The sequence below is a fragment of the Rousettus aegyptiacus genome, unplaced genomic scaffold, assembly GCF_014176215.1.
Source record: "Rousettus aegyptiacus isolate mRouAeg1 unplaced genomic scaffold, mRouAeg1.p scaffold_m13_p_14, whole genome shotgun sequence".
Taxonomy (NCBI): domain Eukaryota; kingdom Metazoa; phylum Chordata; class Mammalia; order Chiroptera; family Pteropodidae; genus Rousettus; species Rousettus aegyptiacus.
In genome coordinates, this window is record NW_023416289.1 from 33,158,541 (window position 1) to 33,181,311 (window position 22,771).

The 22,771-nt window shown below is 50.8% G+C and overlaps 5 protein-coding genes across 17 annotated transcripts; 3 read left to right on the forward strand and 2 right to left on the reverse strand.

Moving 5' to 3' along the window:
- Positions 1–6: 6 nt before the first annotated feature.
- On the reverse strand, positions 7–2,359 carry LOC107497628 (U2 small nuclear RNA auxiliary factor 1 like 4). Of its 7 annotated transcripts, XR_004954395.1 has the most exons (9): positions 2,209–2,359; positions 1,976–2,063; positions 1,785–1,835; positions 1,502–1,568; positions 1,370–1,419; positions 1,245–1,295; positions 883–1,021; positions 673–768; positions 109–239 (listed from the first exon to the last, which is right to left on the reverse strand). XR_004954395.1 is itself a non-coding variant. In XM_036232226.1 (7 exons), the coding sequence occupies exons 1-7, from the start codon at positions 2,250–2,252 to the stop codon at positions 10–12; spliced, it is 597 nt and encodes a 198-aa protein (XP_036088119.1). In that variant the 5' UTR covers positions 2,253–2,359; the 3' UTR covers positions 7–9. The 7 variants fall into 7 exon arrangements, 5 of the variants coding, with proteins under 5 accessions (XP_036088119.1, XP_036088117.1, XP_036088122.1 ...); XM_036232226.1 differs by lacking the exons at positions 673–768; positions 883–1,021 and having other exon boundaries at positions 7–239; positions 1,199–1,295; positions 1,400–1,419; XM_036232224.1 differs by lacking the exons at positions 673–768; positions 883–1,021 and having other exon boundaries at positions 7–239; positions 1,199–1,295.
- Positions 2,360–2,402: 43 nt separating this feature from the next.
- PSENEN (presenilin enhancer, gamma-secretase subunit) lies at positions 2,403–3,743 on the forward strand. Of its 2 annotated transcripts, none has more exons than XM_016119664.2 (4): positions 2,403–2,552; positions 2,745–2,836; positions 3,186–3,290; positions 3,463–3,743. In XM_016119664.2, exons 2-4 carry the CDS (start codon positions 2,776–2,778, stop codon positions 3,600–3,602), a joined length of 306 nt encoding a protein of 101 aa, XP_015975150.1. In that variant the 5' UTR covers positions 2,403–2,552; positions 2,745–2,775; the 3' UTR covers positions 3,603–3,743. The 2 variants fall into 2 exon arrangements, with proteins under 2 accessions (XP_015975150.1, XP_015975151.1); XM_016119665.2 differs by having other exon boundaries at positions 2,502–2,621.
- Positions 3,744–4,409: 666 nt separating this feature from the next.
- On the forward strand, positions 4,410–9,743 carry LIN37 (lin-37 DREAM MuvB core complex component). 6 transcript variants are annotated; one of them, XM_036232214.1, is made up of 9 exons: positions 4,410–5,006; positions 7,567–7,642; positions 7,825–7,875; positions 8,206–8,235; positions 8,317–8,402; positions 8,488–8,666; positions 9,244–9,384; positions 9,473–9,546; positions 9,631–9,743. In XM_036232214.1, the coding sequence occupies exons 1-9, from the start codon at positions 4,973–4,975 to the stop codon at positions 9,710–9,712; spliced, it is 753 nt and encodes a 250-aa protein (XP_036088107.1). In that variant the 5' UTR covers positions 4,410–4,972; the 3' UTR covers positions 9,713–9,743. The 6 variants fall into 6 exon arrangements, with proteins under 6 accessions (XP_036088107.1, XP_015975145.1, XP_036088110.1 ...); XM_016119659.2 differs by having other exon boundaries at positions 8,488–8,654; XM_036232215.1 differs by lacking the exon at positions 4,410–5,006 and adding an exon at positions 5,013–7,367.
- A 57-nt stretch (positions 9,744–9,800) lies between these two features.
- HSPB6 (heat shock protein family B (small) member 6) lies at positions 9,801–13,473 on the reverse strand. Its single transcript, XM_016119663.2, has 3 exons — positions 12,005–13,473; positions 11,018–11,140; positions 9,801–10,915 (listed from the first exon to the last, which is right to left on the reverse strand). Exons 1-3 carry the CDS (start codon positions 12,200–12,202, stop codon positions 10,742–10,744), a joined length of 495 nt encoding a protein of 164 aa, XP_015975149.1. The 5' UTR covers positions 12,203–13,473; the 3' UTR covers positions 9,801–10,741.
- A 743-nt stretch (positions 13,474–14,216) lies between these two features.
- On the forward strand, positions 14,217–22,407 carry PROSER3 (proline and serine rich 3). The gene is made up of 10 exons (XM_016119651.2): positions 14,217–14,585; positions 14,896–15,098; positions 15,905–16,032; positions 16,136–16,245; positions 16,901–16,983; positions 17,093–17,235; positions 19,277–19,452; positions 19,564–20,461; positions 20,548–20,629; positions 20,769–22,407. Exons 1-10 carry the CDS (start codon positions 14,331–14,333, stop codon positions 20,869–20,871), a joined length of 2,181 nt encoding a protein of 726 aa, XP_015975137.2. The 5' UTR covers positions 14,217–14,330; the 3' UTR covers positions 20,872–22,407.
- The last annotated feature ends 364 nt before the right edge of the window (positions 22,408–22,771 follow it).

Below are 22,771 nucleotides of genomic sequence, written 5' to 3' on the forward strand. Positions count from 1 at the left end.
TACAAATCCTCAATACAGAAATTTTATTAGGGGAGGGGCAGTAGGATCCAGAGGCTGGGGAAGATGGCCCTGGAAAATTAAAGGAGCTCTGAAAAGGAGTCCTGGCCAGGAACATCTGTGCCTGTCAAGAGTGGAGGGCAAGATGGCCAAGACCTCAGAAGCGACCATGCCGGTGGTGTGGGGAACGTCGTCGTTTTCTTTCTTGGGGACGGTGGCGGGTATGGGACCTTGTGGGTGACCTGGGGACAGGAGTGGGGAGAGGAGGGTTAGAGACATGGGGCAGGACAGGTGAAGTAATTCGAGTTCCTGGGGGGTGATTTCAGGATAGGCGCTCAGGAGCTGATTTCAGGACTATAGATTTAAGCTGGCCTTGGATCTGGGATTCAGGCTAGTTTAGGGGTTGGGACTTAGGTGTTAGTCTTGCAATGGGGTTCAGTGCCACTCTAAGGACACCAAAGGCTTGAGACATTGTTATTGGGGCATAGGATCAGGTTCATCTCAGGGTATAGGGGCCTTATGGTATGAGTAAAGGTCTTAGGAGAGCACCTGGCATAAAGTTTTATTAGGTCCTATTGACTTTCATCTCAGGGAGGCAGGGATAGGGGACGCACCCCTTGCCCACTGGAGACACCCACTCAATTCCAGACTTAAGGCAGTCTGGTCCTGAGGTACCTATGCCTGGGTCCCTGCCCAAAGAGCTGCTGCCAGAGATTCCAGGAGATGGGTCGCAGGTGCATGAAGTTGCAGAAGCCACCATGGGTACATTCCCTGGGTTAAAGATGGATGGACGGAGGAGGCTATTATCACTGACAGCCCCCCTTCCCAGCACATACACAGGAGTCTGGGACTCCAGGAGCCCATCGTACCCCTGAAATGCCATACCCCATCTCATACTGCCAACAGCATGGCTCCCAAAAGTCGGTGACAGGAGACAAGACAGCTCGGCATGAACAGCCTGCCCTTTGAACCAGTGATTATGGAGTTCAGCCAATGCCCGCTATGCATCCTCTTCAACACAAAACTGAAGAGAAAGTCGGTCAGTCTTAGTAATCAAATTCAGAAATCTGCAGGGTATTAGTTAGCAGCTCTGGGGCTGGACTGGATTTAGTGATGGACTTCAAGCTATGAGGCTTCAATGGTGGCCATTCGATTTTGAAATGCCTCCACCTCTGGGATCTAATGGGGGGAAAGCAATCGCCCTGAAATAGACATTGCCCACGAGGTGATCGCAAGTTGTCGCATACATTCATCTCTTCAATCTCCCCGTACTTCTCCTGCAGTTCCATGAACACTTCCTGCGGAAGACCAAGAGGAAATCTGCTGAGCTCCTGGCTCACAGAAAACTCAACCCACCCCTGCCAACCCTCACCTCAAAGAAGTTATCATAGTGTTCTTGCACCTCCACGTCGCTCACGTGACCTGAAGGAGGGGGCAAGGTAAAATCAGCGGGTGGCCCGCTAAGGGCTGTCCGCCCTGTCCCCAGGATGCGTCCCTCACTCACAGTGCGATCCGTCTGCGTTTTGGGCAGTGTTCTGTGGATTCCGGTACAGGTTGAGCAGCACCATGATCTGAATAGAATTAAAGGTAGCGGGGCCTAAGCGCAGAGGGCGGGGCTACGTGCAAAGGGGCGGGGTATAAAGGTTGGGGATGGGACCTTGCGCCAAAGAAGCCTAAGCATCTTGAGTGCATCAGCGATGCTTACTCCTGACAAAACCAGAAGAGAGGAGCGGGAGGACCGAGAAGTGAGGGACAGCCCAGGGGTGTAGTCTGTACTCTGTACCTACGGGGCCGTGGCCAAGTTCCCGGGAGAAGCGCCTGAAGTTTGGGGATGGAACCTGCAGGAGTCCGACAAGAAAAAAGCTGGAGGATAGGGTGGGCCTTAGAAATCCGGAAAAGGCGGGACCTTGTGATGATGGACAACAGGAAGGGAACGGCTGGGAGACGTTAACCCCCCAGGATCCATGCTGGATCTCACCTGGTTGAAAGTCGGTTTGTTGTGAAGCCGGGAGCACCGGTCCCCATGCCGGCAGGCCCCGATCTTAAAGTAAAAAGAGCAGTTAACCCTGGAAGAGGTGCAAAGATAGAGGTGAACCGAGGGCTGGGGAGGCCGGACACCCCAGAAACACCGTACCACACTACCCAGCCACCAAGTAACCAAGTGCTCCGGCCCCGGCCCCGCGAGGGTCTACACCCTGCGCCGGTTCTCACTTGTCCTTCTCAGTCCCGAATATCGAAGCTAAATATTCAGCCATTTTTACCGAACCCTCCAACTCTGTCTGCTCTTAAGTCACTTCCGTTGCTTAAGAGCATTGGGAAGTGCAGTTCTTCACTGCCTTCAGATGCTTAGCACGGGCTTAGAAACTACCTAGTGCGCTTGCGTGTTGGAGGCCTGCACCCTCAGAATCACCGGCCGGAGTTCCCTGAAAGCGCCTGCGTGGAGCGGTGCCTATCAAAAAAGACTACAAATTCCAGAGACGCTTGCGGCATCTCGCGCAAACGTCCGTACTTGAAAGTGGCAAAGGCGTCCAAGCCCAAGGAAGTAGACTCTACTGGTGAGTTCGGGGTCGTTTTGCGTACCCCAATAAACAAAGAACGTCTCAACCCATTCAGCTTGCTGGGAGGTGGGTGGCGGCGTCTTTCTTTTAGCAAACCCACCCTTCAATTTATCTCTGTTAGTCGTAAAAGTGGCATGGTTTTTCGCGATCCTAGCATCTCAGTGTTAAGGATTGGGTCTTGTCCCGCAGACCTTCGGGACAACCCGGCCGCAGCGCAGCGATGAACTTGGAGCGAGTGTCCAACGAGGAAAAGTTGAACCTGTGCCGGAAGTACTACCTGGGTAAGGGCCAGTCTCCTAGGGTCTCAGAAGAGAGGGGAGAGGACTAGAGCGCCCGAGGGAAGAAGGTCTGGGGGCCTGGATTTTTGGATCTAAGGCATGAAGCGGCTGGGGTCTTGGATTCCTGGGTCTGAGGGAAAGTCCTGAGGAAGGAGGAGGATGGGCCTTAACTTCTTGGTCCCAAGAGAGGAGGAGAGGACTACTGGGTCCTAAGAAAGAGATGGTCAAGGAATCAGATTCCTGGATCCCAGAGAGGAGCCTGGATTCCTGAGTCCCGAACAGCAGAGATTATGTCCCAGGTGTGTTTGTTTGTTTGTTTTGTTAAGTTTTTTTTTTTTTCCCCTCTCTTTAGGTGGTTTTGCTTTCCTGCCTTTTCTCTGGTTGGTCAATATCTTCTGGTTCTTCCGAGAGGCCTTCCTTGTCCCGGCATATACAGAGCAGAGCCAAATCAAAGGCTGTGAGTCCAGGGCACTGTTGAAAGGCGGCCATGTGATGGGGGTGGGACACTTTGGTGGGAGGGGATAATGGAAATTTCAGAATTCTGGGGTTCCATGAAAGAGAAGAGAGAGCGGGTAGAGGGCGACCAAAGAGCAGGTGGAAGCCAACCTTTCCCACTCCTGTTCCCTCAGATGTGTGGCGCTCGGCTGTTGGCTTCCTCTTCTGGGTAATTGTACTCACCACTTGGATCACCATCTTCCAGATCTACCGGCCCCGTTGGGGTGCCCTTGGGGACTACCTCTCCTTCACCATACCCCTGGGTACCCCCTGACAACTTCCGCACAGGGTTAGGACCTGCTCATTCTCCTAGTATGGGCTCCTCTACTCCGAGCCCACTCTCAAGCCCCTAAGACTTGTTCTGATCTCCTATGTTCTCTGCTGACATCCTCCAATAAATGATCCTAATTCTCTATGTTGACTTCCTGGGATCTTTTGGACATTTAAATATAAAGTGATTATTAATATTCACAAGCATTTATTGAATGCTTACTTTGTGCCAGGCTTAGTACTTCACATATTATATGCATTTTTTCACTGAATGCTACTCAGAACCCTCTGAAGTAGGAACTTTCTTGCTCTAGAACCCTATTTTACAGATGCAGAATCAAGAAAGGAATAATGCTTCTATTACTAGAGGCTACTATCCTGTACTGGTAATATGTAAATTTGAAAACATTACTTTCCCAGTTGGCCTCAGTATACTCATCTAAAGTGTCACAATGCTACCTCTTAGAATTTATCTGGATCAAGGCATATGTGGTAAAGTGAAATTCTGCATTTTCTGAAGATGTCTGCTTTATTAGAGAAGACTTCCTTGACCATCCTATTTAAAATTTCAGTCCCTACCTTGGTACTTTGTCCCTTTCATGCTATATTCTTTTCCCTACTACATGTAATTAAAAATGTTTTGTTTATTGTGTATCTGCCACCTTCTAAAATATAAACTCTATTAGGGCAAAGAATTTTGTCTGTTTTATTCACTGCATGTCCCTAGTGACTACAAGAGTGACCAGCACACTAATAGATATTTGCTAAGTGAATAAGGTTGTGCCTGTAAAGAGATTAACAGGTAGCTGGCACTTAGCGAATACTAAGTAAAAAGCAACGCAGCCTAACTCCAGACTTGTCTTCCTATTGGGGACAGGAGGGACTCCCACGGTTATATAAATCCTGTTATACCTAAATTGGTGTTACGCAAAGCTTCTATCATTACAAGTTCCAAAAGCCTCACGATGCCCTTATCCTATGTCTCCCACCGTTCCTCGCGCGGCAGAGTCTCGGGAATTAGAACTACACCTCCCAGAAAGCGCCCAGGATGTCGTTGGTTTGTTTCCGGAAACGGGTCCCCAGAAAGGTGGGGCTTAGAGCTGACAGCCGACAGCGGCAGCTGTCAATTGGTCGGGGTACGAGATCGACGGTTATAGAGACTAATGGGAACAAGCGACTGGCGAAGGGTGTCGCCCACAGAAGGGGAACTGGAGGTGGTGGCGGCAGCGGCAGGGGTCTTGGCCGGACGCTAATCAGGGCGGAGCGGTGTCCGCACACGAAGCTTATCTTTAACCACTCCGCTGCTGCCTCGGCTTTGACTTGTGACCCTAGGTTCCTTTGGGATTCTCTGATCCAGCTAGCCAGACGCAAACCATGTTCCCGGTGAAAGTGAAAGTGGAGAAATCAGGTGAGGATCCCGAAGCCGGGGGCCTGCAGGGGAGCACGAGACTAATCAGGGTATTTGAGTCCCGACAGACAAGATTATTGCGATAAAGCAGACTACGCGACTTATCCTTGCAGCCCTTCAGACTATTGCTTTGTCAGGATATGTCAGACATCGAGCAATTCTTGCCACCTCCTGCATATCCTCCTGGTCTGTGCTGAAGATAGCTTTGAGATTGAATGATGGTGACTCAGTTAGTGTGGTGCAGTAAGACATGGGGGTCCCAAGCTGTGACTCTGAGAGGAGTCTTTTCTTGGCCCTGCCTCAATTTCTCTATTTCCACCAGTAGTTATGAGTAAGGCATTGTGCTGACTGCCTGATGTACAAGGAAGCTTTTAATCCTGGCAGTCAGTGTATCCCAATAATCCTAGGAAGTAGGAAATGTGGTAGATAGGAAAACAAGCTGAGAGAGAGGAAGTCCTTTAGGGCTGGGGCTGAGCTGATAAGAACCCAGGACAGACTGTGGGAGAGACACAAAAACCAGACAAAAAAAAAAAAGTAAAATGGTGTAGGATATTAGATAGTATATGTGGTAATAAAACAAAAAAAAAAAGGAGAAGGTAGGGAGATCAGGAGTGAGGCAGGGTGAGGGAGAGAGCCATGAAGATATGTGAGGAAACAACATATCAGGGAAAGGAAATAGCTTTGAAAAGGCCCAGAGGCGGAAGCCTTGTCTGGCCTATTCAAGGACCAGCAGAGAGGCCAGTGTGTCTGAAACAGAGTGAGTGCGATAGAGAGTGTGAGGAGATAGGGGCAAAAGGGGAAGGGAGAGGGAGATCTTATGAGTCCAGGTTAGGACTTTGGCTTTTGCTTTGAGAGAAATGGGGAGCTAAGGGAAGGGAGGAATGAGTTAATAAAGATGCCCCTGAAATGCCAAAAATCGAGGATGGAAAAATGAAGGGGGCCTGACTACAAATGATGATGGGGTGGTGGTCGGGGAAGGGGTAGGTTGGGTCATGGAGGCCTGTGAAAGAACACCAGGTTGAAGATCTTGGACTTTAGCCTGGGACACTGCAGCATCACGGAAGGTTCTAAAAGGCGGATCTGTGTCAGGTGTGGTTTTAGGAACATTTCCCTGGCCACCTTATAGAGGGTTGATCAGAAGGGAAGACTGAGGCCGGGAGCCCAGGGAAAGGAAAGAAAAGGACCAGAGTGGTTGGGGTAGGGTTGGGCTGTGGGAGAGAAACTTAGGAGGCCAAGTGGACAAATTATGGGGTTGGTGGGCTGGGGTGGTAGAGGGAGAGAGGTGTCTATGTCGAGGCCCAGGAAGGGACTAGGGGCCAGTGAGGCGATCTCTAAGATGGGGGCCCAGGAAAGAGGGTAAGTTGAGAGAGACACTGAGGCCAGCGTGGGATACAGTAGGCGGAAGGAGCCTATGTGATGTCCAGGGGGAGGTGTCCAGGAGTTAATGGGATCTCAAGACATGAGATTTAGGAGAGAAGCAGAGGCTAGGGAAAGAGATGTGGGCATGATCCATACCTTGGCTCCTGCCCTAGGCTTTTTGCTAGAATCTCAGCTGCCCCCAACCTCCCACCCCCACCCTGTCTCTCCTCTGAGTGATGTCAGGAATCTTTGCGTCTTCTGGTCACCTCAGGACTTCCAAGGGCTGGCCAAATCATGTCCCCAAGTATTCTTCTAGGCTCTGAGCACTGGGCTAGAACACCTACCAGTTGGAAGAGGAGAGCGAACACCTTATAGGGTGAGAGGAGAATATTTATAGTATCATTACCTCCTTAAGTTCTGTGATGAAAGGAGTCAAACACATGGGCTGACAGGACCAGGCAGGGCCTGCGGCATGCAGGAAGGTGGAGGAGGGGGAGCCAAAATTGGCATTTTGAGTGAAATCTCCCAATTATTAAAAGTCATCAGGTCATTCAGATTTAATTCATATTTAAAATAACACCACTTGCCTTGGCTAAACAAAGCACATCAGGGGGCTAGATTGTGTACTCAGTTTGAGCCCCTGCCTTATAACTTCAGCTGTGGAGCCAGATGGCCTGGGTACAAATCCTCATCCCTGCAGTTTTCTAGCTGTGTAACTCTGGGCAAGTAGCTAACATCTCTGTCTGAGTTTCATCATCTGTAAAATGGGGATAACAATCATACCTACCTGCCAGGGTTATTGTGAAACTTCAATGGGTTAATATATGTGATGTGCTTGGAACGATGCTTGGCACATAATAAGCACTTTGTGTACGTTACTTATTATTGCATTCTGCTAAGAGATACATATATAACATAGGTTTGTTAAAACCCCAGAACAGTCCTAGCAGATAGTTATCATTTGGAGACCCATTTTCAAAATGAAGAAACAGGCTCAGTGAGGTAAGGTGACTTGCCTTAGGTCACACGTGAGTATGTGGGACAGCTCTGGAACCCAGAGCTCTTGCTTATCGCTTCAATAGTATCTGCCCATGCACCCTCTTAGCACGCCTGGATCTATGCATGCCCTTCCCCAGTCCAGTTGGCTGCCTACCTGCCTAGGGTCTGGGAACTGACTCCCACTTGGTACCCTCTTCCCCAGAGCTGGAGATGGCCAAGGCCCGGAATCAACTGGATGCTGTTCTGCAGTGTCTGCTGGAGAAGAGTCACATGGACAGGTTGGGACCTGGGCTAGCATAGGGTTATAGGGTTTTAGGAACGCTGGCAGGATGGGCCCTCTGGTCTTGGGTGGATCTGGGTGGGAACTCAGAACCTGGCTTAGGGAGGAAGGGGCCCCACGGAGTGCCTTCCCACTCTGCGCCCTTGGAACCCTGAGCCCACAGTTCTCTTCTGCTACCAGGGAGCGTCTGGATGAGGAAGCTGGGAAGACCCCCTCAGACACCCACAACAAGTAAGTTTTGTTGATGGGATCTGTATCTGAGGGTTTGTGGTGGATGACTTCTCCCCTCATCCAAGCCCTGACCACTCTGCCCCATGCTTCCTCCACCACAGTCCTAACCACTATGTGTATGAAATCCTTGGGGCAACAGAAGCTTAGGTCCCCTCATAGTGGGTCCCTAGAACCACAGGGGCATGGGTGGGACACAAGGCCTAAGAGATTGGTGGGGTCCATGTGAGAGCATCTCAGGCTTGATCCTAGGATCCCTGGGTGCTATTTGGGGGGTTTTGAGCAGGCATTTGTTCAAGAGTCAGCCTGCTGACATCTTGTCTTTCTCCACAGGGATTGCTCCATCGCAGCCACTGGCAAACGGTAAGGTGTCAAGGGCCCCAGCCAGGTGACGACAGGTCCCTAGACTCCTCCTTAGTCCTGAGGTTCTCCCAACCCACACAGGCCATCTGCCCGCTTCCCCCACCAGCGGAGGAAGAAGAGGAGGGAGATGGATGATGGGCTGGCCGAGGGAGGGCCACAGCGATCCAGTGAGTAGGTGGTAGCCCTAGAGGGTGGTCAACAATAGGGGTTTATGAGAGCATGTTCACATACCTCCCATTCCTACCACCCTAGACGCATATGTGATCAAGCTGTTTGACCGGAGTGTGGACTTGGCTCAGTTCAGCGAGAACACACCACTCTATCCAATCTGCCGTGCATGGATGCGCAACAGCCCCTCAATGCGTGAGCGTGAACGCTCGCCCAGCTCACCGCTGCCCCCACTGCCTGAGGATGAGGAGGTGGGATGGGTGGTAGGCCTCTGCCCAACAGCCAGGGAGGGCAGTGGGTAGCTGGTGACAAGGTACCCCACCTCCCAAGCTAGTGTGATAGACAGGTTTCTGTGTCCCTTAAATGACTTCTGGATCCAGTGAGGCACATAGATATGAACCCTTAGGCTGGGGGTATGGATAGAGCTCTCTAGAACAGACAGACATGGCTACCTGGTTTGGGAGAATGGGGTCAGTATTCCCCTGGACAGATATATGTGACCTCTAAAATTGGGGTCTCCATGAGCTAGGGGGCTGGGCAGGGGTTCTTAGTGTAAACAGGTATAGTCACTTGGTCTAGAGGAGCAGATGGGGGCCCCCTGGGCTTGGCAGGGGTAGATGGGGGTCTCTGGGTTGGACAGAAGACAAAGATCCCTGGGCAGGTAGACCTGACCCACAAGCTGGGTAAGGTCCCCATTTATCAGACATGACTCCTAAGTACAGGTCCTTGGTGAGACCCTCATGTCTGTTGTCCCTGGGAAAGGCAGGAGGGGTGAAATGTGTACCTCTGACCCTCTTCTCTGACACTCTTGGGTCTGGTGTGGGGATCTTGTGTCCCCAGGGTTCAGAGGTCACCAATAGCAAGAGTCGTGATGTGTACAAGTTGCCTCCGCCCACAGCCCCTGGGCCACCTGGAGATGCCTGCAGATCCCGAATCCCATCCCCACTGCAGCCTGAGACCCAGGGTACCCCCGATGATGAGGTGGGTCTTCAAAGCTGGCCTGGGACTATGGGACATACGTTGTGGTATTTGAGCATGGCCACCCAGCCTGTCCTGTCTGTCCACACAGCCCTCTGACCCTGAGCCCTCACCCTCCACACTTATCTACCGCAATATGCAACGCTGGAAACGCATCCGCCAGAGGTGAGCATCCCCAGCCTGCTTGCCCCACTATGGCCTCTGCCCCAACTGCTGAGTTCTCCCTCTGCTTCGCCACCCTCACTGCAGATGGAAGGAGGCATCTCATCGGAACCAGCTTCGTTACTCAGAAAGTATGAAGATTTTACGGGAGATGTATGAGCGACAGTGATATTCCACCCCAATAAAAATTCACCTCCTCACACTGGCCTCTGATTGTTCCAGCCCATCCTTCCCCACCCAGACATAAAGCAGATGGCACAGCTCTAGCACATTTATTGGGAGAGTGGGTCTAGGTAGGAGTGAGGGATGGGGCAGCAGGAAATTCAAGGAGGGAGAAAAATTGTGGGGAATAGAAGTGGCTGCTTGGCTGGGTCTTGGAGAATAAAGGGAGGGGCCTGGAAGGTAGATTACATGTGGTTAGAGATTCGAGGGTCAGGACAAAATGACAGGGTCCTGGGTAGAGCTGGGGATGGGAACTAGAATATTGTACAGAGTCTGGAGAGATGGAGAGGGTATCTACATTTTGAGGTTGAGGGTCCTGGTTGGCCTCCAATAGGTGTCCAAGAGTGAGGGTCAAAAAAGGGATTTAAAAGTCTGAAGGTGGCTGCCTGACGTTTCAAGTCCAAAGATGGGTTCTGGTGATGGGGTGGCAAGGAATGAAGTGTCTGATTGGAATGAGACCATCCTAGGCCTGGGTGGTCTGAGATGGGAGGTCTGTGCAGAGTCTGGGACATTTCCAGAGGATGTGGGGCGGGGTTGGGGGGATTATACTTAACTGGCCAAGGGTGGAGACAAGGCTGTCTACACCATAATCTGGTATTAAGAGTGAGGAGGGGAATGAAATGGGGTATGGAGATCTTTTTCATAGAGGAGTCAGAAGGAAATAGTTTTGAATGGGCTTATGTGCCAAGAAAGTGGGGTCAATGGAAATGGGAGACTATAGGTGGAAGGGTTGTGCTTGTGGGGTCTGGAAACTAGAGAGTTTGGGGTGTGGGGTTAAAAGCAGGAGAGGGTGTGAGCAGGGATATCAGTGGAAGGTCGTTATCAAGACTGAGTCTAAATTGGAAGGGTCTGGGCAGGGTCCAGATTGGGTGGGCCGGTGGTCTTGAGGAGCTGGGGATATCTGGCTGGGTGGAGTCAGGTCGGCTTTAAGAGGGGGGCCTGAGGCGGTTCCAGGGGTTCTGGCATACCCAGACCCCTACTTGGCAGCAGCAGCTGGCGGCGGGGGCAGTGGAGCCTGGGCTGGCGCGGGTGCGGCCTGGATGGACAGGACGCCCTCGGGTGACAGCGCGGACGTCACAGCAGCAGGGTCCACACCAGGCGGCAGGCGGTAGCGGCGGTGGAACTCACGGGCTACATATCCATGCTCATCCTGGAAGGGGAGAGGTTTGAGTGGCCCCGCCCTTGCCTCTTGCTGCCTTCCCCACCCCACTTCAGCCAGGGATTCTGACTTTGCCCCCGCCAGCAGGCTCACCGGGCGCTCCTCATGGCGAGCGTGCACCTCCACGTGTTCGCCAACCACCTTGACAGCGATTTCCTCTGGCGAGAAGTGCTTCACGTCCAGCAGCACCGAGAAATGCCCCGGGTCGGTCGGCACCTGCGCACAAGTGTCATCAGCGCGTCCAGGCTCTTGGGACACAGCAGGGCCCCACCCCCATCGGTTCTAGGCCCGCAGCTGACCCTGGCCTCCGAAACTAGAGGGTCCCTTTCCTACTTGTAGCCACCAAGGACCTCTTCATCCCGAAAAACTGGGCTTATCTGTCCCCCTGTAATCACTGGGATTCCCCTCTCACCCAGAGTAATGAGGTCCCCTTCCCCTGCCAGATCCTGTCTCCCCACCCCTTTTCCCTCGGAGCCTCCAGAGCCCTACTGCCACCCGCCCCCCCACCTCCAGAAACCGACAAGAGGCCTCTTCGCCCGTCTACAGAGTCCTCGTTCTAACCTCCCACTCGAGTCACGGGACCGCTTGCGCCCTCAGCAGTTACTAGTACTCCTCCCCCACTTTTCAGAGTGGCCAGGCCTCCCTTTCTCAAGTCACAGGACCTTCCTCCACTCTGCCTCTCCAGGATCCATACAGTCTCCAAACCCTCTTCCCCAATAATAACAAAACATCTCCTCCCCGCAGCAGTCACTGGGAGCCCCCCGCGCCCTTCAGAATGACTGGACTCTCCTCCTTCCCAGATTCCCTGGGTCACCAGCCTCCTTCAGTCACCAAGCCTCCCCTCAGAGTAACCATCCCCGCTCTCAGAACTGAGACACTCCTCGGATCCACGAGGATCTCCGACCCACTTCAGTAATCTGACCTCTGAGATTCCGTACTCGGAGAACTCTGGAAGGCCCTCTAAGTGGTCAGACTCTCCACCCTGCTCAAAGTCAAGGGACGTTCCCTCTTCCCTTCAGAGTGACGGGGCCCATGAGCCTTGGAAGTGGTTGGGTTACCGCCCCTCCCCAGGCTTGGCACCTGGGCGGTAGGCAGCGCCACGCTGGGTGCACGAAGGTAGTAGGGCGCCAGCGCTGCGGGACAGAGCGCAGAGAGCTCGGCCTCCAGGAGCCCCTCGCCGAAACGCTGGTCGAAGAGGCGCCCCGGCGCGGAAACCCCGGGCAAAGGGGCTGAGGCGCGGCGCAGCCAAGACGGCTGCACAGGCACAGGGATCTCCATTCTGTTCCTCCTCCTCCTTCTCCTTCTCCTCCTTCTCCTCCTCCGCCGCCGCCCTAGGAGCCGCAGTACCCCTCAGTGCGCCGCCGCTGCTTTATATACGCCATGTGTCCGCCCCTCGGCGGGCCGCCCGGGGACACTGGGACCGCGGCCAGACCCGGCCACTAATAGAGCCTTATTTAGAAAGCCCAACAATGACTTGGCCATTTAGTAAGCGCCTGCTGGATGCCAGAGAGGTATCAAGATTCCCCAATTTCCCGAAGGAGAAACTAAGGCCCAGGAGGCGGAGCTTTGCCGGAATGGGGAGCACCGCGTGGCGTTTTAGACCCAGGGCCTGAGAAGCCCTCCGCAGAGTTCTTAGTCCCTTTACTCCACCCCCGCCTCGCAGGCAGCTCTGGGGATGACGTAGATGGCGGTGTTAGGAGCAGAATTTTGGGTTGAGAGTGCGGTAGACGGGCCAGGCTGTCAGGAGGACACAGAACAGACCCTACTACCATCTCAGCCCAGCCCCCCGGCAAGCCGGACCTAATTCTGTGCCTCTGACTCAGCCTCGGATGTGCAGGGTAGCGGGGTCTGCCAGGTGAGCAGCGGCCAGGGGGCGTGGGCAGGAACAGTCCCGGCTGGCCCCCCGGGGGCCGCGCGCCTGGCCCGAAATAGCTCGTTTTGATCCCGCCACCTCGGCCAGGAGCCCAGGCCTGGCACATGGCGCAACCAGCTGCCCCTGCAGTAAGACGGAAGTGGTTAAGTGACCGAACGGGACGAGTTTGCAGGTCCGACTGATAGAGGGACGTTGGAGAGGGGACAGTCTCCCCGATTGCCCCCAAAAGGGGAAAAAACGGTAGTTAGAATGGAGTCTGGACCAGATTCCTGCAGCAGTAAGGGGCGTGGTTGGAAGACAAGACTGCAGGAAAGCGAGTGTACTTTAGAACCTCCTCCTAACCTCGAACCTAGTCTCAGATCCTTTTGATTGGTCCACAGGCTTGCCAATTACTCCTGAACGCTAAGGTTCTCCAACCACTTTCGGTCAGGCAGACGTTACAGCCAGCTGTGAGACTCCCGCCTTTAGCCATTTTCCGATTACCGTTATTTTCCTTTTTATCATTGGTCGCCTTGGAAGCCGCTCTCTTCCCGCGGGCGTACTCCCAGAGAGGGGCGGGGCTGATAGGGCATTGCTAAGCGACAAAGATGCGCGCGGAGTCAGGCGAGTGAATGAGCTGAGCAGGCGGAAGCGCGGAAGTAGCTGAGGGATAAACTGCAGGTGAGGCCGACCCTTTTTCGGAAATCATTGGAGGTCTGGGGACGACCAAGGGTGAGAGCTGTGCAGCATAGAGTTGGGTTTGCTAAGGTCCGGAGTCTCTCGTTCTCAACCGCATCGAACTACAACTCCCAAAATGCTCCACAGCCTTTGGCTGCTCCAGCCTTGAATTTCACACTCCCGGAGATCCTATCGCGTCTTGCGTTTCGCTCTTTTAGTGGCCCCAGGGGCTTTTTCTTCTAAGTGTGTCCAGGGGCCATCTTAAACATTAAGTTTCTTAATTTTGAAACTGTCTCCAGACGCTCAAGGGTGTTGTTTTGACCCTTCTTGCTTACGCGAAGCCTAGTGACTTACGTGGACTGTAGTCCATCTGCCCTTTTCTCCTTAGAGAATGTCCCAAGGGACTTATGGGAAACGTACGGTGATACGGTTTAGCTGTGGTTCTTAACTCGAGCTCCACCTGGGACATTCCGAAAAAGATACAGATTCCTAGCCACCACTCCACCACTTCCACATAATTCTGATTCTTTTGGTCTAGGGTGAGGACCACGAGTCTGTTTTTAAACGACTTCTAGATTGGTTCCAGTGTTGAGAAACATGAGTAGTTCCTGGGTTCTTTTCTTTTGAGGCTGGTGGGAATCGTGCTTCCAGTATCATTTTTTTAAATTAATTAATTTATTTTTATGGTGACATTGGTTAACGAAATCCAGTAAGTTTCAGCTACAAATTTTAACAGGCATATGTATATTTACATTGTGTGTTTACCTCCTATAGTTAGATTTGTATCACCACATATTTGACCCCTTTTACCCCATCTACCTCCTCCCTCACACCTACGCCTACAGTATCATTATCTTTAATGTGCAACAGTGCTTCATGGGAATTATAGTCTACCTTTTCCAGGAATCCATAGGAAATATAGTCTGGTTCTGTCCTCTTCGTCCCATCTTCCCATCCCAATGCCACCCCTACCCCCATTCCCTCAAAGGACTGAGTGACCATGCTCTGTTTACCAACCCCACTTTCCCCTTGCAGCCTGCCAGTTTTCTCTACCAAGATAGCCCCTTTGGGGATACTCCCCTGGATGGAAGCTACTACTGGCCATCCCGAAGCCAGACTTGGCATGCCAAGGTGAGGATACCCTATAGAGTGCTGTGTGCCAGCCTAGTATCAAGGGGGTGACAACTAGAGGGAAGGAAAGACATATGATGACATCGGGGTAAGAGATTAAGAGACAGTCCCTCCTCCTCTCCCCATGGCCTTACCCTTATCCAGTCCTTTACCACCTGGATCCCCCATCACAGCCTCAGTTATTCTGAGTGGTTATCTTCATGGGTTATGTTTCCTTCGCCTCTGGACTGAGACTTCACCTGTGTCTTTTTTTTCTTACAGGGATGACCCCAGGTCTCACTTTTTCTTCTCTCTACCTCCCCTATCTTAGTCTCTGAGCTCATCTACCTACCAAAGATCCAGGATCCCAGAAACTCCCATGGCCCTGGCCACAGGTCTCAACTGTCCTGAGCTGTTAGAGGAGTCCTGGCCATCCAGCTCAGGGACCCCTTCCCCACCCAGCTCCACTGAAGAACATATGGGTACCTCCCTACCACCCACCCTGATTGATGGTGGTGACTCTGTGGTAGCCAAGTAAGTACCAGCAGCCCTGGGAGGAAAGAAAAGTTGGAGAGGGCATCCCATAATAATCATCATAGTCAGAGCTATTTATGCAATACTTTTAGGACCACATTTCATATATTTTACAGCTCTGGAGCTAAGCTGCCTGGCTACAAATCCCAGCTCTGTTACTCAATCTCTGTATTATCTTGGCCTCAGTTTCTTTGTCTATAAATTGGGGATATTAATAACACATATCCCGTAGACCTGTTTTAAGCTTTCAATGAGTTATTTACTGTGTGTAAAACATCTATAACAATTCCTATCACATAGCAAGTGCTTAGATTTGTAGGGCACAAGTTCAGCTGCTGTAACAAAGAGTGCCAAATTAATTGTGGCTTAAGCAATTAATTCTTATTTCTCTCTCACTTAACAGTCCACACAGAAGCAAACAGGGCTAAAACGGCAGCTCCTAGTTGAGGTCTCAGAGACACAGTTTCCTCCTGTCTTGTTGCCCTCTCACACCTAGGCTGTTTCCTTTATAGTCCAACATGGCTCCCAACCACCTCCATTGCAGAATCACATCTCTTCATACCATGTTAGTCAAGAACCTAGTTACATAGCCATAAAGCTCCCTGGTAAATGTATCTAGAGAAGAGTGGCTATGTCCCCAGTACTAGTCTTAACATAATACTGCATTACTATATGAGAAAGAATGGCTGTTGAGGGACAACTACCGGGCATTACCATGGTGCTCAAAAACATTGGCTATTGTGATTATTATTGTTATTATATGGCTCTCCTCACCCTACTCATCTCCCATTGTCTGATGCCCACAGGTACATAAACCGGTTCCGCCAGGCTCTGCCCACAAGCCGAGAGGAACGCCAGTCTGCAGGCCCAACCTCAGCTGACTTTTGGTGGCTACGGCCTGAACCTCTAGACCCAAGCAGTCCCCCTGCAGCAGGTACCTGCTTCAATCCCATCCACTCCTGGCCTAAAACCTTTCCTAATCAATGCCCTCAGCAGCCAGTCTTCTTGGCTCTCCTAAACCAATTGGAGCTTCTCAGCAGGAGCCAATGAACCAGAAGGAAGACTCAATACAGCAGTCCCGACTCTTGCCAAAGTGGCCAGTGCATCGCAGGCTAAGGCTATGGCCCCCCTTCAGGAAATAAAGCAGGTGACATCCCCATCCTCTCCTTCTCTTATGTACCTGAACTGACAGCACCAGCCCTAGGATAGAATTAGTGTTAAGCCCCAGTTCAAGGAAGCTTAAACAAAAAAGAAAGAATTTGTTTGCTAATGAAATTTAAAAAAAAAAAAATTCCAAAAGTAGATGCTTTCAGGCATAGCTGGATCCAGATGTTTGAAAACTGTTGGGAGGGGCTTGACTCTTGGCTCTCTGTTCCTCTTTGTTGGGCTCATTCTCAGGCAGGCTTTCCCTTCAAAGTAGTTAATGGCCCCACTAGCTCTAAGTTTTTAACTTATTTAGTTAATCCACAGGAAAGGAGGCTTTTGCATTAGCTTCATCCAAAGGACCAGGGCTTACTCTCATTTGCTCACAATAACTGTGAACCAGAGGACAGAATGTTTTAATTAGCTAGGCCTGGTCATGAAGGTAGGGTTAACCTTTCTCCCACAACAATGACTGCACTGAGAGGTGGATCCATAGAGGAAAACTGGATCACTCTTCCCTGAGGAAGAGGAGCAGTTTCTAAGCCAGCATGTGAGGGTACCAGGTGGAGCACAGATGTGCACTCTAGGCTTTCCATCTAGAGCCTTTTTCCCAGCAGGCTTTAGGATGGGGGCTAGCCTCTGACCTTCTCACTACACAGAGCCTCAACACATGGAATTCATCCCTGCTGGACCTGGAGACACTGAGCCTGCAAAGCAGAGCTGCCAGGCTGCTGAAACACAGGTGCCTCCCCCACCCCCATCATCCTCCTGATTCCTACAGCTCCAGGCCCAGCCCACTGCCTTCGTTGTTACTTTTACTCTGTTGCCTGACTTCTGCCTTCTTCCTACAGCAAGTCCTCCATCTCATCCTCCTCCCACAGCCCCAGTGATTCCAGCAGCAGCTCCTCATTTCCTGTCAGTTCTGATGGCCTCTCACCCTTTTCCATGACCTTCACTCCTGAATCCAGCAAGGGCTCAGACCCCAAGGTACATGGTAAGTTCCGGAAGACAAGATTGAGGGCAGTCTGAGTGGGAATCTGAGCTCCACCACTAACCAGCTATGTGACCTTGGGCCTCTCTGACCCATCCTTGTTTCCTCAACATTAAAACAAGGATAATAATTGTATTCCTCTGCTGTGGGTGTTGTAAGGATTAAATGAGTTGGTAAATACATGGAGTACTTGGCACAGCTCTGTTAACAGTAGCTATCAATATGACAGTTCCTCTCTCTGCATCCTGTCTGCCACTCTGAACACAAAGCTCTGAAATCAGAAGGCTTTTTGCAAATTTGGCATCACACCTGATTTGACAGCAAAATCTGACCTCAACGAGAAAGATATTATTTATCTATCTCTCTAATTTCATTTAGGGTAACTATTCATACTTTTTGCTCTGAATATATTATGTTGAACCATAGGAAAATTTTGCCTTTGTAAATAAAAAAATTGGTTGAATATTGGCAATTGTATATTGTTCAACCATATACCAATGGGTCTGAGTCTGGGGTACTGTCCCAGACCCCTGTCTACACTGTACACACCATGCAACTTTGCTAAAACATGCAAACTGTTGAAACACTCAAATTTCTGTCCCCAAGACTTCAGAGATGAGATTAAGACCCTGGGTTACTATTATTGCCATCGTTTTTGTTACTTTTACTCTGTGCCTAGGTTCTGGGATGCAGTGGTGCACAAGATGGGTGCTCCGTATGTCTCATGGGTTCCTGTGAGTGGGGACAGGCAAGCATAAGTCAACAGAGGTGTTTGCGCATGTTGCGTGATCCCGCTCAAGCACTTGCCTGTCTGATTCTTCTTTTCATCTGAGCTTCACCTTTTATTTATCTTTCCTTCCTGAGCCTTAGTTTTCTCATCTGTAAAATGGGGATAAAACTCATACCTACTTCATGAGTTGTTTTGCAGATTAAATTTATACATTCATTTATCTAACGAACATTGAATTCCTACTGTGTATGAGGCCCTATGAGCAGGATTAGGGATTCCACAGTGAACCAACCATAGTCCTACCTTCAGCATACTGAGTGTGGAGCAGAGAGTAGCTACACAACCCCACAAGCAAATGTGAAATGTAAGCATAAACGAGGGCCATGCAGGAGAGGATCATGATGCTGGAAGTCAGAGAGGGCCTTCCTAGAAGAAGTGCTATTTCAGTGGAGACCCAAATGGTGAAAGTGGGGACAAAAGCCCTGTAGCATGTACAGAGGACGTGAGGTAGAAGGGAGCATGGTACAGACAATGGACTAGAAAAGGCAAGAGCCAGGGCTGAGAGTAGTGTGGGATAAGGCAGGAGAGATTGGCAGGAGTCAGATTACGTTGGGCCATGTAGGTATTGTGAGACATTTGGTCATTATCTTAGCACTGGGCAGCCATGGGAGGATTCTGAGTAGGGAGGGGACATGATCTTCCTTGAATGTTAACAGACTTCCTCTGGCTGCTGTCAACGCCCAGTGAGAGACACTGGTAATTTGGCTTGGGCCAAGCCAGTGGCCAGGTTTGGAAGTAGCATCACAGGATTCTTTCCATACATGATTTTGAAGGATATAGAGGGGAGTGGAGTAGAAAGAGATCTGAAATAAGATACCCTCCCACCCCGTGCACCATCAAACGGTAGAGCTTCTGAGAGATAATGGTAGCCCTGTTGACCATGACTGATGAAATGATGCTCTGGATGATAGGAAAGATGTCCTTTTGCCCCACTGGACTGGGGACAGCCAATGGCCCCACCCTTAGTTCCTGCTGTTTTGAGCCAGAACAGTGCCTGGCTCAATAATAAGAGCTCAATAAATATTTGTTAATGAAGGAAGAATTGAATGATGACAAGTTGAGAAACCCACGAGTCCTCTCTCCTCTGACTCTGCTCCTTCCCCACTTCCCACTCCAGAGAGGAGTTGGACATTATATGGAAAGCCTGTCTGAATAGCCTTCTGGTACAGTCGAAGCTTGTGTGCTCAGGCTGTCATTGGGTTGCTCATCACCTGGGCTTCTGTCTTACCCATCTTCCCTCTACTTACCCCCCAGCAGCTCCAGCACCAGCCCCCATCCCTGCTCCAGGCCCAGTCTCCTCCCAGGCACCCCTGCGGCCAGAGGATGACATTCTGTACCAGTGGCGGCAGCGGCGGAAGCTTGAACAGGCTCAAGGAGGTCAGGGTGACAATACCTGGGTACTACCAGGGACCCCTGCCTTCACCACTCCGGTGAGATGGGGGAGAGAGGAGCCTGAGGGGCTGAGAAGGTATCCTAAGGGACGTTGAAGGAAGGGGAAGACTGATTGGGACTGAGGATGCTCTACCCTCTCTCCCTCTCAGGTCTCTGTCCCCATCTGTCTGCAGACCTCTCCTGCCCCTGCGGAGACCCTTAGTTCCCTGGGAACACAGCCTAACTATGTCCCACTTTGGGGCAGTGTGGCACGGCCTAGTCCGGTGGAAGGTGTCTATGTGGAGAGGCCTCCTATTCCTCCAGGGTTCTCTCCACACATCTTTTGGGGCCCCAGTCCCCCCGGGTTTTTCTGGGCCCCTCAGTCCAGTCCCTGGGTATCTCTCGGGGCCCTTCCCCCAAAACCCCCAGCCTCTACTCCCGGACACCCTATCGACCCCCAGGGCCCGCCCACCCCTGCACCAAGCAGCCCCGCCCAGCCTGAGAGGCAGGGTTCTAAGCCTCGGAAGGGTAGAGCCCCACGCCGGGAGCCTGCTGGGCAACTGGAGGTAGCAGACAAGGGGCCTGAGGAGCAGCTCCGAGGCGCCCTGGGCCAGGTAGTGACCGCTCGGCTGTTCCCGGAATGCCTGGAGGACTCACCCACTCAGCTCGAGTGCCAGCCTCCACCTCAGGCTGAATCTCCGAAAGTCAAGGCCAAGTATCCCCAAACCAAGGTTATGCCCCCTCGCTCAGAGAACACGCCTCTTCTTTCTAATACACAGTTTCCGCAGGCCAAGACGCCAGCGGAGAATCTGAATGTCAAGGCTACACTCCCAGCAGCTGGGTTGGTGCTTTGTAAGGACAAAGATATTCCCTCGGGTGAAGTCAGGCACCCTCAGCCTAAGGTCCCGCCTCCTCCAGCTGAGGAGGCGTCTATAAACGTCAAGGCGTCTCCCGCTCCGTTAGAGGCGGGGTCTCTAGAGGGTGTAATCACACCCTCACCCTATGCTGACCACGCCCCACCAGAGGACCTGCTCTCCCAGGCCGCCCAGCTTCTGCAGGCTGCTGAAGGTGAGCTGAAGCGTGTGGCTGCCCGGGACTCGGCAGTACAGCACCCAATGGGTCTGGCCGCCTGGAGCTCTCTCTTTTCCCCCCAGACTCCGATGGCAGCGAGTTCCAGGAGGACCCTGTACTGCGGGTGCTAAGGGTTCAGAGGGCAGAGCTGCGGCAGCAGAAAAGGTGACTATCTCTGGGTTTATGACGATGGGCCCCTGAATCTTGCGACACCTCTCTTGAGCAACTTTTCCAGAACCGTCCACAGCCCCAGATCCCAATCCTGAGCACATATCTCAGCCTCTATTCCCTGGCTTTTTTCCAGGAAAGTGGACACCCAATTATTCCTCCTGCTGGGCCACACAGAAGACCCAGAGTCTTGGTCTCCTCCAGCCAGATCACCCCCAGGTTCCCAAGGATGTGACTGAGGAGAGAAGGAGCCTCATTTGAGGCCAGACGACTTTGATTGTACAAATTGTTTTTCCGAAGGAAGTATTGTTTTCAGAATTTCTCTGAGAAAGTTGTTCCGGAAAGGCCAAGAGTCATGCTAATTTAGGAAAATGGCCCCCCAACACACCCCCACCCTAATTCCTGACCCTTGATGCAAAGTCCCTTCTGATTTCATCCTATTTGAAGGCAAGGCAGGGAGGTGTTCTAGGTAAGACTTAAGGCAAGATTAGGACTCACCTTAACTCAGGAGTGGATCCTTCAGTCTCAGATGAGATAAGAGGGAGTCCCCTCGGGAATGAAGCTGATGGGGTCATTGGAGTGTTGGACAATGGTTAGTCCACTGTCCACATCCTGCTTGAGCCAACAGTAGCATTTGGTGCATTAATCCTTCCCTCCTTGAAGCACTTTCTTCTCCTGCTTCCAGTACCCCACTCTCCTTTTCATCAACCTGTCACTTTGCTGTGCCCCAGGGCCCTGGCCTTGACATCTCTGTCTACACTCATTCTCAGGTGCTGTTGTCTAGCTTCATGGGTCTAAATCCCATCTCTGTTCTATAAGCCCCCAAATTTCTCTCTTTAGCCTATACCTGGCCACTGAACCTTGAGCTCCTGTATCCTGCTACCTGTTCACCATCTCTACTCAAGGGTCTAAAAGATGTCTCAGATTGCACAGGTCTTAAACTGAAATCCCAATCTTCCCCCTAAACCTGCTCCAGCCAAGCTTTCCTCAGCTACGTCTTTCTACCTGTTCAGTCTAAAAGCTTCATGGTCGTCCTTGACTCCATTCTTTTCCTCACACACACAGTTGACCAGCAAGTCTTGTCATCTCTGCCTTTAAAATCTATCCAAAATTTAACCCCTTCCCCCCTTCTACTGCCTTCACCCTAGTCTAGGCTATGATCACCTGTCTGGACTATTAAAAAGCCTGTTTTATCTGCAAGTTCTTTGAAACATTTCCCATTAAAAAGTAGAGTCTGTGTTTCTCCTTGAAGCTGGGTAGAACTTTGTGACTGCCTCCACAAACAGAATGCAGAGGAAGTGGTACTGCTTTAAATTTCTAAACTGGATTAGATAAGGTGATACAATTTCCACCTGGTTTCCTCTCTCTCTCTCTCTCGCTCTCACTCTCTCACGCTCTCTCTCTCTCATCTTGGAGTCCATATAAAAAGTCCAGTTGCCATACTGAGTAGGGATTTGGGTTACACAGGTGTGTGCACTTGTCCAGATTCAGTGAGATTTGTGGATTTCATTGTACATAAGTTTACCTCAAAAGAAAATTAAATATTGAACTCTAGAGATATGCATGCTGAAGTATTTAGGGGAAAATAAACCAATGTTTTTAATTTATTTTGAACTTAAAAAAATTAGATTAATGGATGAATAGAGTGATAGGTGGATGTGAGATAAATCAAATATAGTAAAATGTTAATGGTAAGATCTGTATATTCATTGTAAATTGTTCAACTTTGCTGTATGTTAGAGACTTTTCATAATAAAATGTTGGAGAATATATAATCAGGATTATTTTGATATCTATATAAAAGGATAATGGAATAGATTTCTGTAAAAAGTAGCTTCTTTATGTCAGACATGGTAAATATTTTTCAGCCATTTTGAAAAAACGATACTTTTAAATGAAACCAACAAGAAGGAAATAGGTGTTTAGATAAAAGGAGAAATAGATGTTTATAGTAGAATAACCTGATCTAGTTGAGGAGTGAATAGGGCCTAGAAGGATTTTGAGGAAGCCACATTTAAGCCGAGAATTACTAGTTGACAAAGGGCCATCCCAATTACTATTGCTGAGTAATAAGCCACCCCCAAAACTTAATGGCTTAAAACAATCATTTTATTATGTTTAGGGGTTCTGTGAGTCAAA

Bases quoted from the DNA above. Each gene is read 5' to 3' on its own strand.
- LOC107497628 (XM_036232224.1), bottom strand. From the start codon at position 2,252: ATGGCTGAATATTTAGCTTCGATATTCGGGACTGAGAAGGACAA. The intron at 1,569-1,784 runs GTAGGTACAGAG...AATTCTATTCAG, and splicing joins GGGAACTTGGCCACGGCCCC to ATCATGGTGCTGCTCAACCT. The intron at 1,296-1,369 runs GTGAGGGTTGGC...GGTCTTCCGCAG, and splicing joins ACTATGATAACTTCTTTGAG to GAAGTGTTCATGGAACTGCA.
- PSENEN (XM_016119664.2), top strand. From the start codon at position 2,776: ATGAACTTGGAGCGAGTGTCCAACGAGGAAAAGTTGAACCTGTGCCGG. The intron at 2,837-3,185 runs GTAAGGGCCAGT...CCCTCTCTTTAG, and splicing joins GTGCCGGAAGTACTACCTGG to GTGGTTTTGCTTTCCTGCCT. The intron at 3,291-3,462 runs GTGAGTCCAGGG...CTGTTCCCTCAG, and splicing joins GCAGAGCCAAATCAAAGGCT to ATGTGTGGCGCTCGGCTGTT.
- LIN37 (XM_036232214.1), top strand. From the start codon at position 4,973: ATGTTCCCGGTGAAAGTGAAAGTGGAGAAATCAG. The intron at 8,236-8,316 runs GTAAGGTGTCAA...CAACCCACACAG, and splicing joins ATCGCAGCCACTGGCAAACG to GCCATCTGCCCGCTTCCCCC. The intron at 9,547-9,630 runs GTGAGCATCCCC...CCCTCACTGCAG, and splicing joins TGGAAACGCATCCGCCAGAG to ATGGAAGGAGGCATCTCATC.
- HSPB6 (XM_016119663.2), bottom strand. From the start codon at position 12,202: ATGGAGATCCCTGTGCCTGTGCAGCCGTCTTGGCTGCGCCGCGCCTCA. The intron at 11,141-12,004 runs GTGCCAAGCCTG...ACTTGTGCGCAG, and splicing joins TGGCGCTGCCTACCGCCCAG to GTGCCGACCGACCCGGGGCA. The intron at 10,916-11,017 runs GTGAGCCTGCTG...CTCCCCTTCCAG, and splicing joins CTCGCCATGAGGAGCGCCCG to GATGAGCATGGATATGTAGC.
- PROSER3 (XM_016119651.2), top strand. From the start codon at position 14,331: ATGGGAATTATAGTCTACCTTTTCCAGGAATCCATAGGAAATATAGTC. The intron at 16,246-16,900 runs GTGACATCCCCA...CTCACTACACAG, and splicing joins CCCTTCAGGAAATAAAGCAG to AGCCTCAACACATGGAATTC. The intron at 19,453-19,563 runs GTGAGATGGGGG...TCTCCCTCTCAG, and splicing joins CCCCTGCCTTCACCACTCCG to GTCTCTGTCCCCATCTGTCT.